Source organism: Triticum dicoccoides, chromosome 1A (genome assembly GCF_002162155.2).
Source record: "Triticum dicoccoides isolate Atlit2015 ecotype Zavitan chromosome 1A, WEW_v2.0, whole genome shotgun sequence".
Lineage (NCBI taxonomy): Eukaryota > Viridiplantae > Streptophyta > Magnoliopsida > Poales > Poaceae > Triticum > Triticum dicoccoides.
Genome location: NC_041380.1, coordinates 382831555 through 382844466, shown reverse-complemented (window position 1 = coordinate 382844466; position 12912 = coordinate 382831555). Strand labels below are relative to the sequence as shown.

The 12912-nt window shown below is 42.2% G+C and overlaps 1 protein-coding gene and 1 long non-coding RNA gene across 3 annotated transcripts; both read right to left on the bottom strand.

The window, feature by feature from the left end:
* LOC119274910 (branched-chain amino acid aminotransferase 2, chloroplastic-like) lies at positions 1 to 5135 on the bottom strand. Of its 2 annotated transcripts, none has more exons than XM_037555670.1 (10): positions 4885 to 5135; positions 4530 to 4621; positions 4197 to 4371; positions 3911 to 4087; positions 3682 to 3813; positions 3288 to 3386; positions 2350 to 2466; positions 1539 to 1634; positions 666 to 778; positions 1 to 505 (listed from the first exon to the last, which is right to left on the bottom strand). In XM_037555670.1, the coding sequence occupies exons 1-10, from the start codon at positions 4993 to 4995 to the stop codon at positions 385 to 387; spliced, it is 1233 nt and encodes a 410-aa protein (XP_037411567.1). In that variant the 5' UTR covers positions 4996 to 5135; the 3' UTR covers positions 1 to 384. The 2 variants fall into 2 exon arrangements, with proteins under 2 accessions (XP_037411567.1, XP_037411577.1); XM_037555680.1 differs by lacking the exon at positions 4885 to 5135 and adding an exon at positions 4829 to 4847.
* Positions 5136 to 10266: 5131 nt separating this feature from the next.
* LOC119292686 lies at positions 10267 to 10749 on the bottom strand. Its single transcript, XR_005142956.1, has 3 exons — positions 10666 to 10749; positions 10540 to 10592; positions 10267 to 10435 (listed from the first exon to the last, which is right to left on the bottom strand). It is a non-coding gene; the product is annotated as an uncharacterized LOC119292686 (long non-coding RNA).
* Positions 10750 to 12912: the final 2163 nt, after the last annotated feature.

Genomic DNA, 12912 nt, shown 5'->3' with positions numbered 1-12912 from the left:
CGACCGCGGCAAACCAAGCTCTTATTCTTATTATTATCACAAGCCAAGCTACTCCAATGTCCTCCAAAAAAAAAAAGCAAGAAACCCGATATGGAAAGTATAAGGATTTATCCTACTTTACATTGCTCACTAGTCACCACAAAGGCTACGGTTTCCAGTTCAAAAACATTGATAAACCTCAAAAAAGGCGCATTCGCGGAGAGGCTGCGCAATCTTATGCGCCAGCATCTACAGATGCACACTGGGACGCCACTTAGGCAGGGCCTACAAAACTGACTGAAGATACACAAGACCTTGCAACCCCATCACACATCATGTTTTATTAGTCTAGGCCAACAACATGATGAACCCATCGGCGCGGCGATGGCAGGCAAACATTGTTGGTTAGTTCAGTTGCACGGTCCAGCCCATGGGGTCCTCCACCTGGCCCATCTGGAGGCTTGTTAGCGAGGTGTACAGTTGCCGAGAAACCGCGCCGACTCCTTGCTTGCCAGCATACTCTATCCTGCAAAGCACAAGCCAGTGAATGGGCATCAGATCTCGTGTGCTACCGTGGAGGAATGAATATCCGAGTTCGTTCGAGAGACAAGTTGGATTTTGATCTAAGGATGCACACGTTTCAGCTAGGAGCTCAGCTCTCAAGGAACAAACAGAGGTAGTTTTACCTTTTCCCTTGATATGTAATGCTACCTACGGGAGACACTACGACGGCGGTCCCTGTGCAGAACACTTCGTCGGCATCGAGCAACTCATCCACCGACACAAGCCGCTCCTCGACCTTCCAAAAACCAAATACATGCAAAAATGTTAAACAGAATTTGACAACATGCTTTCAGATATTTTCAGTAGCAGTTTCAGAACAGTATTTTGCTTCTTCTACTTGGATCCACGCCGCTAGGAGAAATGAACTATATTTTCACAAATGTATTATTCGTACAAGAAAAATGTCCGCTGTTAATATTCATTCATAACGGAAGGTGAAGAATTGAGGAATACGATTAAAAAAACATGGATGTTCCTAACGAGGGCGGATTTTTGGCTCCTAAACCCCAGTGATCATTTATTTTGAAATTTTCACAAAGTGCATTTACAAGCTAAAAATAGTATCTCCACATATAGATGTTAAAACGTACCGTGGATTTATGAATCTTAAGGAGAAATGCACTGCACAAAAAGATAAATATGGTGATCTAAAATAGCAAATAGCAGTGCTACCGTTTGCTTCTTCGTGCATCGCACAAATAGATGTTTTTTTCACGATTTTTGTAGATTCATAGTGAATCCTCCTCCAATATACAGCTGGTTTTATTGGAATAATTTAAAACTTGCAAAGGCACTTTAAAAATTATAAACAAAGGGATCCTGGAGATTGGGATACAAAAGCAATTACCAGTTTACCACTACCTAGCACACTTAAATATGCTCACTATTCATCACACAATGCTATAGTTAACTGCCAATCACAGGAAACTATCTAGACAAACTGATCGGCAACATAACGATCTCGACTTTCGATTCATAGGATTAACAAATAATACCTGGAAGCCTTTGCTCAGAGCAACATCAATTATACTTTTCCTTGTGATGCCCGGCAATATTGTTCCTTTTATTGCTGGAGTTGAAATAACATTGCCCTGGTCCAAATAGCAAGAAAAGAAACATGATCAAAGCTACAAACGACATGCATAAAATAGACATGAATTGTGCTAAAATAACTGTTTGTAATTAGTCTCATCATTCTGATGATGGCATTGTTCTGCAACATTTATAAGAAACCAAGGTGATAGGTAGAGAACCATGCCAAACATAACAGGCGTAGATCAGTCAGATGGTGCTATATCTTAAGGAACAGTCATGATGCTGCTATATTACTAGGATATCCAAATCGTTATCTATGAAATAATGCTGATCTGTTGACGGATTCCACAAAGTAATCTGTTCAAAGGTATGAAATTTATTCCTTTATCAGCTAACATTCCGTAAGTGGAAGGGCCGTGCTAATGGATGTTGCTATCAACCACGAGCTCATAAAAACCATAATGTTTTGGTTTCCATAGCTGATATGGCAGGCACATGTGCTTAGAGCCAAAAGTATTTTGAAATCAAGATATCTACTCCAGTTTAATAATTCCGCATATAATTTAGTTTTCACCTTTTTTCCTTTTACGTACAAAAGACAAATGTGCCCTTTAAGCAAAATATGTTAAGTTCGAGTGAAGATGGTACTAGGATATCCAGACATCTAACCACAGTAGTAGCTTTCAGAATTAAGCAGTGTTACCTGAACTGATTGAAGATTATTTTTATCCAAAATAGCAAGCATGTCTGACAGTGACAGCGATGTCTTACCTTCACAACAAAAATATTACATGAAGATACTTCTTCAAGATACCTTTTCTCAACAGCATCCAAGTAGAGAACATCAGTATAACCTTTCTCCTTTGCAATCTTCTGTGCCATCAAGACCTATGCAACATAAAGGACACATACTGATAATGAAGAAGCCATGAATACACAAGTTCAACACAATTAGCAGAACCTTTTAGCAGAGAAGATAGCATAAGATGTTTACGATTACGGATTTCAGCTAGTGAATAGACTGGCCATTCCAGCCTTATAACCCATCGCATCTATATTCTATAGGCTTTGACCACAATTTAAACAACCGGAAGATAGTTGACTTGAGGATAAATGAGCATTCACAATCATAACAAATAGGCTTTACCATTATAACACATAGGCTTTCCAATTACAATATGTATTCAATCCATCAACATTTTTTCTAAAAGCTAAGTAGAAAATGTTGTATTTGAAGTCCCAGCAGAAGAATTCAATATGTGTGTGAATTCTACTACAAAATAATAACTGTAGAAGTGACTACGAGAGATTTAAAGGTTAAAGATGCACGGTATAATTATCTATGTTACAGTATTCCACTTTGAAAAATATCTCCAATGACCTTATTCCATTTTAACTTTTCAAGTGTATGCTATGCTTAAGCTTTGTCATATCAGATTTAACAGCAATAAAATAATTGCACTGATGGCATAGCCTATTTCAATCAGAACATGGTATTGTTCTTTTGTATTTTGAACTTTAAACACTGAAAGCCCCAAATCATCAAATAAAAATAGAAATAAAAACAAATCAAGACGTCAGAAACATAAATATCAGAAATTCAAGATGCAAAGTCAAATTCCTGTAGGTACAAACTTGCATCGCAAAGTTGTTGTCGATTCAAGCCAACAAATCATAAACAATGGACCTAAAGTTAACAGCATAATTACCGAGGCATAATTCCCAATGGTCTTAACACCTCCAGTTCCACCAGGGGTGGCCCGATGAAACTTGTCTTCAACTATCAAATTTATTGGCGCTAATCCTTCCTGCAGATATCACTGAAAAAATTGAATGGGCACTGAAAAAACTAAACGGGAACAATCGTACATAAATGAGTTGGAATTCCACATCTGATTCATGATTAGTGTATCATCAATCAAAAAGGCAAAAACAGTACTACAAATAAATGTAATTATAGTCGCTACATAATTTCTAGTCTGAAATATGTTGCCATGCAAAGTGGAAAGTACAACAATGTATATAGCCCAATTATTATTTTTATTTGGGGAAAAATATCTCATGAAAGTAGTGGACAAAGAAGTTCAAGCTTTTGATGCAAACCTTGAAGTAGTTCCCAACAGGGGAGGCAAAAATAAGGAATGTGTACTCAGGAGCAGGTGCGAGACCAAGAACAGCCCCACTTCCCACGAGTAGAGGCCTAATGTACAAAGAACCTTTACCGGTAGGAGGCACCTGGATGCATAAGATATTTGGCAAATGATCAAATCGCCCACATAAACAATGACATGGCACTATGGCAATGACCCAACATTTTAGATAGATGACTGACCCATCTCTTGTTTGCTAAAACGGTTTGTTTTACTGCATCCACAAATTGCTCGACAGGAGGTGCAGGCATGCACATCCTCTCGGCACCAGTTTGCATCCTCATTGCATTTTCCATTGGGCGAAACAACAGGATGGAGCCATCAGTTTTTCTATACGCCTTTAGGCCTTCGAACAACCCCTACAAATCATAACCAATACAATTTCAGAACAAGAAGATTTAGGCCTTCAGAACATTACTACAGTCTGCCAGAGACACGAATAAAGGAGTTTCTACCTCCCATACAAACCTGTCCATAATTCAGGACTCCGGATGCTGGGTTCATTTCTATTGGCCCAAACGGCACCATTCCACCCTTGTCAAAGTTCCCATCTGGCCCACATTTTGTAGTATACATATAGTCAGTTTGCACGAGTCCAAAACCAAGGTTCTCCCAATCCAAATCAGCAAACTCTGATGTCTGCCTGCCAAGCCACGAGATTCCCATCAGAACTATTTTGACACGACCAACACATTGCCACAGACAATCTAGCAGATTAGCACAAGCAAATTGGCGTGCGCTGCATGGCAGTGGTACAGTCTAACAAGGCATGCGATGCAGTTCACAGTGGAAATCACATACGTGTAGTTACTTGCTAGAGAAGCCTCGCATCTTCCCATGCCTCGGGCCTTTCGGAGCCGAAGCAGTGACATCGAATAAAGTCGATTCCGAATCTGCATCAACGACAATAAAGTACCACACATTAGATTATTCAATTCAATACACATCAACACAAGAAACAACGACGGTTCCTTGCATTTTCCAATGTTCAACTTTCAGAAATCCTTTCCAAAGAGAAAAAAAAAGGTTTTTAATCCCAACTTTCCCATCAAATCGCACATCAGCACATGCTGATTAGCTCTGCTCTCTAAGAATCTTACAACAGAAGGCCGTATCGGCCCGTGCAGGAGAACGCCGGCGAGATCTGAACAAGGACCTGAATGGACAGCGTCGACGGCGGCGGCGAGAAGAGCAGCAGCCGGGGCCGCTGGCTGGGGAGCGGCGCGGCGGCGAGCAAGGCGCCGAGCGAGGCCGTGCCGCAATCCATGTTGTATGACACTCGCTAATGGAGCTCACGCTCGCTCGCGGCGGTCTAGGGTTTCGCGGCGGCGGCGGCGGCGGACGGGCGGAGATAGGTTTGTAGAGGAGGAACCGAGCAAGGGAGACGACGACGAGTGCCAGATCGGACGCGGTGGTGGCTCGTTGCGCGCACGCAGAACCTCCGTCAGATCCATGCCACGGAAGCAGACATTTGGGTCCCACCGCCATTTTGTCCACATGTCGGTGACTCCGTTCTTTGCTGCCTTCTCGTGTTCAGCTGGATAACCAAACCAAAACAGGGGCGCCACGTATTGCGGCAGTTGGAAAAGTTTTATCCACACTAGTAGAACGTCCGTGCATTGCTACGGGCTTTTAATTCATTTATTTTCGATTACACCTAGTTAAATGGTCATGCGTTGCTACGGGCAACAAAACCTCTTACCAAAACTAAAGCTTGGCATGAGATACTTGTCACAGTATGTTTTATGTGTACATGTACAATTCATACATATATCTATGCATCATTGGCGTATTCACCTTTTTGACCTCATCTCCAATAAGCATCCCATCATCGTTCTTGTCACGCCTGTTAATGTCACACTCCCAAAGAATTTTTTTTTCAGTAGGTTCAATTGATTTAATCCCAAACGGAGATGTGAACATAACTTAGCCCAACAATGTGGAGTCAAAGACTTTCCCACAAAAAAAGCTACAAGTAAGATCTGACCAATCGTTTCCATCAAGAACTCCTTGAGCTGATACTTGTTATTGCCTTCCTCCGGCATTACGTTCCTCTTCCTCACATGTACCGAGTTCTCCATGCCTTAGATTAAAAGACATGTCCACTAGTCCACATGCCATGAGTCGTTTAGTCTATCAATGAAAGTATTGCTTCTTTTGGTCTAACAAGGTATGGACATTAATTATTAAGATCCAGATTAGCAGCTAGGAATAGGGGTGCTCATAATGCACTTGATTTTGGGCCGGTATCTTGCCAACTCCTTGGCAAATAGGAACATATCATGATATATGAAAAGACAGTCGCAAGGAATATGTGTCCTTTATATGGGAATAAAGAGGTATTCTACACTGTTCAGTAGTCTCGTCCTTCAATTTTTTTTAAACATCAGTACAAACACAAGCGCTCATATACACGCGCACACACTTACCCCTATGAACGCACACACGCACACCCTACCCCTATGAGCACCTCCGAAACACTGAGCCGGCATATCATTTTGAAATTTACGAAGTCCGTAGGCACCTCGTCGTCGACGGGAACGTCTCCTCCCACTGAATGCGCATAACCGGAAATCTTGAAATAAATCCAGAAATAAATGCGAGCACCAGGATTTGAACCCTAATGGGCTCTTCTAACCATCCACCCACAGGTTGGTTCGTAGTCTCATCCTTGAATTGTTTTGCTATAATTACTCAAGTTTTGTGCTCCTGAGGTAACATAGAACCGGCAAATCCAAAAGGAAGTGTGTGTGTCATGTCTCATGTGTGTGTTTCTGGGTGGATGTCTGTCTGTGATAAACTTTACATTAAGACAAAAAAAATAGCTTTGAATATCACTATAATTATATATAACAGTGGTAGTCTCGTCCACTGTCCACTTTTCCAATGTTCAGATTCAAGTTCCATAATTTGTATAGATATCTTGCCATCTGGGAAAATTTGCTCATCTACCCACCCTTACTACTTGTGACAGATTATATGATCAAATAACCCTGTTATGTTAAGAAAACAGATACTTCACGGTCTAGACTAATTAGAAATTGAAATGTACTGAATGTGTGATCTATTGCAAGTTTAATGAGATTATGATGTTGTTGCAAGGCACACAAAATGAATAGTTGCTTGTTGTATACAACAAAAGTGGCACCATATAAAACCAGATGGGTGTTGATCATCATGCTGGGCCATACAAAAGAAGTTTGCTTACTCGAGGAAATATCACATGTCCAAATTGCCCTGGTTCCCTAGATGTATAAACTGTCACCCTACAAACAAACATGACCTATCAGAGTAGACCACAAGATGCAATAATAACAAGATTGAACACGCAAGCACAACGGGAGAAAAAACAATGGCGAAACCATATGAAGGTCATTATGCAGTTGGCTTAAGTTACACCATTAAGCAAATAACTACCCACACCAGTAGAAGCTCCAAAACCTATAGAACCATATCATGTAATATTCCATTGAAAACAAGCATGACACACATGCTAAATGCTCGTAAACATTACTACGGAACTTTCCCCAAAATAACTTTGCTTGTCAACCATGAATCCACTTAACTTCTTGTTTTCTCAATAATATCTCTATATTTTTAATTCTTGTAAACCGAACACAACAAAATATACCACTATGATTATCTACAAGAAATTACCTAATTTCATGCTGGAACTATAATTTAGTTATAACATCCTCATTGCTTAAATCTGAAAACAGATTTCAGTCATTACTAACTAAATGTTAGGCATAAACTTGTTTTGGCTGAAACTCTTACACTCTGGACAGCAATAATGCAAAAAAGAAACCATTGGTCTTTTTGTATCAACTCAAAAATATGCATGGTTCTGTACCAGTTTTAAATAGACTGATTATGTCCAGTTCAATAACAGGAAACAATTGCGAGTTCCTAGTTTGGTGTATGGACGGAGAGGTGACCCTGAAACATCAAAAACGAGTTTGGGATGAACTTGCCAATTTTTGGGCCCAGTCTCTTCCGCTATGATATTTTTCTCCTTTAATTTTTCTTCCCTGCTCCCAGTCGTCCGATGCGGCGACATAGCGGCAGAAACTACCCACCTTACCCTGATGCTGAGCAACATGCATGGACTGCTACTTTTCTCTATCTCTGCGGTGGTTGCCTCTCTCCCAATTGGCTTGGCCGCAGGCACACAACACAATAGCCCATGCATAGCCACCCGTCCTGATCGTGTGCTACTTTCTCTTCTTCCTTCCTAGCCTCTCCTTCTCCATTGGTTGCTCCCTGCCACTGCTTTCGCAAGCAATAGTAGCCCTCGAGCCACAGACGCATCTTCCTCTCTCACATTATTCCTCCTCTCTCACGGAAAAAAAATTACGTGCCCGGTTCGTATGTTCCACCCGTGAGACCCTCGTCGATTCACGACACATGTTAATTTCAATCTCAATGCCCCATTCCCAATTACCAGCCAGCATCCTTCCTTTGTTTGACAACCGGCTATTCCTTTTCTATGAATTGGCGACAAACCGGCTTTTCCGTTCCTAATTGCACATCTAAAGGAGAGAAACAAACAAACCAGTCTAGAGCCGACGGGGGTCATGCGGCACGATGGCACGATCTCTCACCTACGGCGGCCATGCAACGCTGACTCCGTGTCCTCGCAGGAGATGTGGAGCTGCTCCGTCACGCCGTGTAGCCAGTTGTGGCGATGAACTAAATGAGCTATATTGTTCAGGCCAAGAGGCACAATGGCGTGTCATCCTTGCTAAGACACTTCACTGGTTTTAGAAGTCTTTCACTGACATAAAATATTGTGAATTTCCTTTGCCCATATTAATATATATGAATCAGTGCCAAGTAGAAAATGTAATTTTAGTCAGATAACCCACATGGCGATATAGTTTTCAGAAAATATACATCGTACGGGCCAAATTATATTAAAAAGTGAAATATAGAAGATTCACCTTATGCTTGGAAAGCACCTTTCCAATCATCTTTATCAGTCACCAAACACCATCATAAGTCTTGTATTTGAGTGCATTGTCAATCTTCACCAATGACTATAATGCCACATGATGCTTGATGCTTGTTCTAAAAATGCATAAATGATTTATCAGTGGAATTGATTGAACATGCAAAAATAATAGTAATAATCATATATGAGCTTCATAATATACTTATTTATTACTACGGGAAGGTAGCACTGCAGTGTTTTTTAAGATAAATGCACAAATTTAGGAGATTAGAGCTGATTCAGTTCAACCAAGTTGCCATTTCCCAGTGGCCAGTGCTCATCTGGACAACCTGAAAAAAGAAGGAAAACTGTACAATAGAAGCTATAGAACATACACATGCTGCATGTAATTCACAGGAAGTGCTCAGCAATGCAATACCAAATCAGAAGAGAAATTTCTTCAAACAAGTCGTGGACAATGTGAGTAAATATACTCCATATATCTACTGAAATCCAAATGGACGGGTTGGCTGGTGAGCTTACAGATCAGTTACAAGCTTCTGATAGAAAGTAGAAATCTAGGATTCTGAGTCTTTCTTCCATTTGCCAACGCAAGTAATCTAAAAAAATTAAAAAGAAAAAATGCAAAAGGGAAAAGGAGGGGACCTTCTGTGTGAAAATTTGAAGGCTTATTAATGGATTGTGTGCCCAGCCACAACCATCCATGCAGATGAGCCGCCCCAAAGTCTTCTAGACTCATACGATCTATGGTCATGCCATCATGATTAGAACATGGATGCATCCAAGGAAACGCCAGCCTGTGAGCCTACTAACCCCCGCCGATCCGGCTGAATCAGCGCCGTGATCGTACCAAGGAGGCGCCACTCCTTGCAGGGAGGGCCATGCCGATGCCATGGTGGGTACGGCCGCGCCTGACGCCACCGAGATAAGCAGCGGGCGGCTGCCTCAAAGAGGGGGGCGAGGGCGACAAGCTTGGAGGGAAGTGAGGGGCAAGGCATGACCACCAATATCTGTAGATGGACAACTAAGCTACAAAAATGAGTATATGAAAGGAGATTAGCAATTGTTTTCTCGCTCCACCAGTAAACATAACAAGCATTTTTTCTTCAAAGTAGGTCTTACCCTATTTTTGTAAAAGAAAGGCCAGGCACCTTCATGTCTAATAAAACGTTCTATAACAAATCAATGGAACCAATCAGGCTTCTCTTAATATGTTGATATGCATGGTACTAAATTCCAAACTGGAACTACAACTGACTTCAATATATGCAAGTTCGACAGTGAAAATAGTACTAAGCTTAGCAACGGCCTGCCCAATACCTACTTTCTACCCAGATGCGCAATTGCAAGGTTCAGCTGATTAAGATGCTCGAGTTTATCTGCAATGGTAGAGCATTATCTTTCTAATTCAAATTCAAAGCTAACAATCACAACAGAATATAACTATCAATATGGCAACTATTACGAAGATGAATCCCTCCTTTCTCAAAGTCGATACGCAAGTTATTTGCTGCCTTCCCATATTCCTCTGGTAGGCAGGGCACCTTCACTCTCAGCGTTTAGTACCGCATTTTATAAAGTAGTATATGTGTTCAGGTACTGCAGAAAATCACAGAAAATGAATGTTACCGTTCTGGTTTGGTCATTTCACTCTGCTCTCTCCCTTTTCACAGATGCCATTTATGTTATAGACCTTACTTGAAGATCCTCATAATTCGTCATTGATGCCTTATCTACTTCCTCCGTAAACTCCCTAGTTCACATACATATTTATATTCAGTAAAAGAAAACTAAAAACATTTTGCTGCAGAGCTTCCAAATTATTACACAAGAAGCAAGCAGACGTCATCCAATCACCTATCTGAGTGCGTGTCCCTGCACAGCTCCGCCGAATCAATGACCGAGCAAACCTAGCCAATCATCAGCCAACCCACATCAAACTACACAGATTAAATAAAACATAACCAAAGAAGAGTAACTTACAGTGTTGGAGATCTCATCCATGGTGTGAACAATCTCAGCAGAGGGCGGCAGCTACCCAATGTGGCCAACGAGCTTGTCCGACCTCAAGTTTAACCAAACAGTCATAGAAAATTTAGCAATGGATTGTTGTGGTGGGGTAGTGTTAGGGATCGAAGGGGGGTTTTCCCCTTACTGCTGGATGACCTCGTCGAGCGACGGAAGCCCTTTGCAGTGCGCAGCACATCGAAGCCGTACAGCCGCCGACCCGGCCGGGTCGAGCAGACCGTCGAGAGTCACGCGCACCTACCCGGCCACGCACCCAGCGCTGGCCAGCTCCCACACGAACGTGGTCTCCGGCGGGAACGACGCCATCGACACAACCAATTCCAGTGCGCCCGCCCACGCCGCCGGGCCCCAGCACGGCCACCAACATCGCTCCTCGCCCCCACCAGCAATGCCCCCACGAGCTGATGCATCAATCGGAGGAAGAACCAACACCTCCCCTTGTGGTCTCCCCCGCTGGTGGCTGCTCTCCTTCCCGACTCTGGCTTCCAGCGGACGGCGCTCCGATGAAGAGTGCGTCAGCGAGGGCGTCTTGGGGGACGGCAGGGAGGGGAGAGAGGATGTCGCTTGGGGAGTTGGGGAGAGGCAAGGAGGGGTTGCGTGATTAATGATTTTTTTCCTAGGTGGAGCGGTGAAAAAGGAAAGAGGAAGAGGGCTTATTAGGATTTGAGAAAGATCGACGTATTAGGAAAATTAGGATTTGGAATTGATTGTCATGAAACTAAATTTTATTGATTGGTAACGTGCTATCAGTTCCTGCCGTTTATAACGTGTCTAGTTAGGAAACTTTGGAAAGGTTAGGAAACTTTTTATTGTGAGGGTAAAAAAATTAACATGAGTAGATATGGTGGTGGGATGTGAGACGAAAATAAACCGGACGAAAAAAAACCCAGACGAAAGTGGTGGGACTATTCAACCAACTCGTCCATTAGGAGTAGAGATTATTATTATTATTATTACAGATTAGAGATTAGAGATTAGAGATAGAGATTAGAGATTAGAGATTATTTCTTTCCTAAAAATCTATTATTTGTTTCCTAAAGCAAATTGCATTAATGAGAGAGATCCGTTGATTTGGCTAAGGTAGGAAAGAATCTATTATTTGTTTGCTAAAGCAAATTGCATTAATGGGAGAGATCCGTTGATTTGGCTAAGGTAGGAAAGATCTATTATTTATTTGCTAAAGCAAATTGCATTAATGGGAGAGATCCGTTGATTTGGCTAAGGTAGGAAAGAATCTATTATTTGTTTCTAAAGAAAATTGCATTAATGAGAGAGATTTGTTGATTTGGCTAAGGTAGGCGGTTTTTGCGGTTCGTGGCGACTCAGTGTGAGGTGGGACGAGGCACCAAAAAAATCATGGGAGGTGGGACGGAAAAAAACCTGGGAGGTGGGAGTTGTCCCTGGTTAACCTACGAAATTTCGTAGATTTTTTTAGGACGAAAAAAAACCAGTGGCGGTGGGACGAAAATTGACCGGCGGAGACTACCAACTGCTCCATTAGGAGTAGAGATGCTTCTCTAGCCGAGCATGTGGGGGTGCCCTGGATGCCACCCCTCCAAAGTTGCGAAATAAATTTTACTGTATTATATACCCCCTCCGTAAAAATATGAGAGCATTTAAATTTTACAGAGGGAGTACTTAACAATAAATATTCATTTAGTTATTGTTGTTTTCAGACTTTTTATTAAGATTATGATGATCTTCAATGTAAACCTTGAACCCTGGCCTGGTTTAAGAAAAAAAACTTGAACCGTGGCACCCCAAATATGCGATTCTAAATCCGCCACTGTACTCGGGCTCCTCAAACGACAATGTGCGAAACGGCCCGATCACTAACCAGTCAAATCACAGTTCGGTTGAGCTCCTTAAACCAGCCCTACACGTCTAGGCTGACCGGCACCCCATATAACAGCCCATACCTATGGTGGAGGCCAGAACACGCCCAGGCTTCGTCACGTAGGTCCAGATAGATCAGACCCACCTCAAATTTCATCAAATTGACCAAAGTCCACCAAACACATCTCCCTCCTCCCAAGTCCATCCTCCATTTTTCATGTTCGAGCCGTCGCTGTCCTCCATTTTCCACACCCGAGTCGTCATCTTCCTCCATTTCCCATGTCTGAGTCATCACCGTCGTCCACTCTTGCTTCCCCATCCGCGTCGTGAACCTCGTCAGTCGCCCTAGATGTCGTCGTTGGGTAC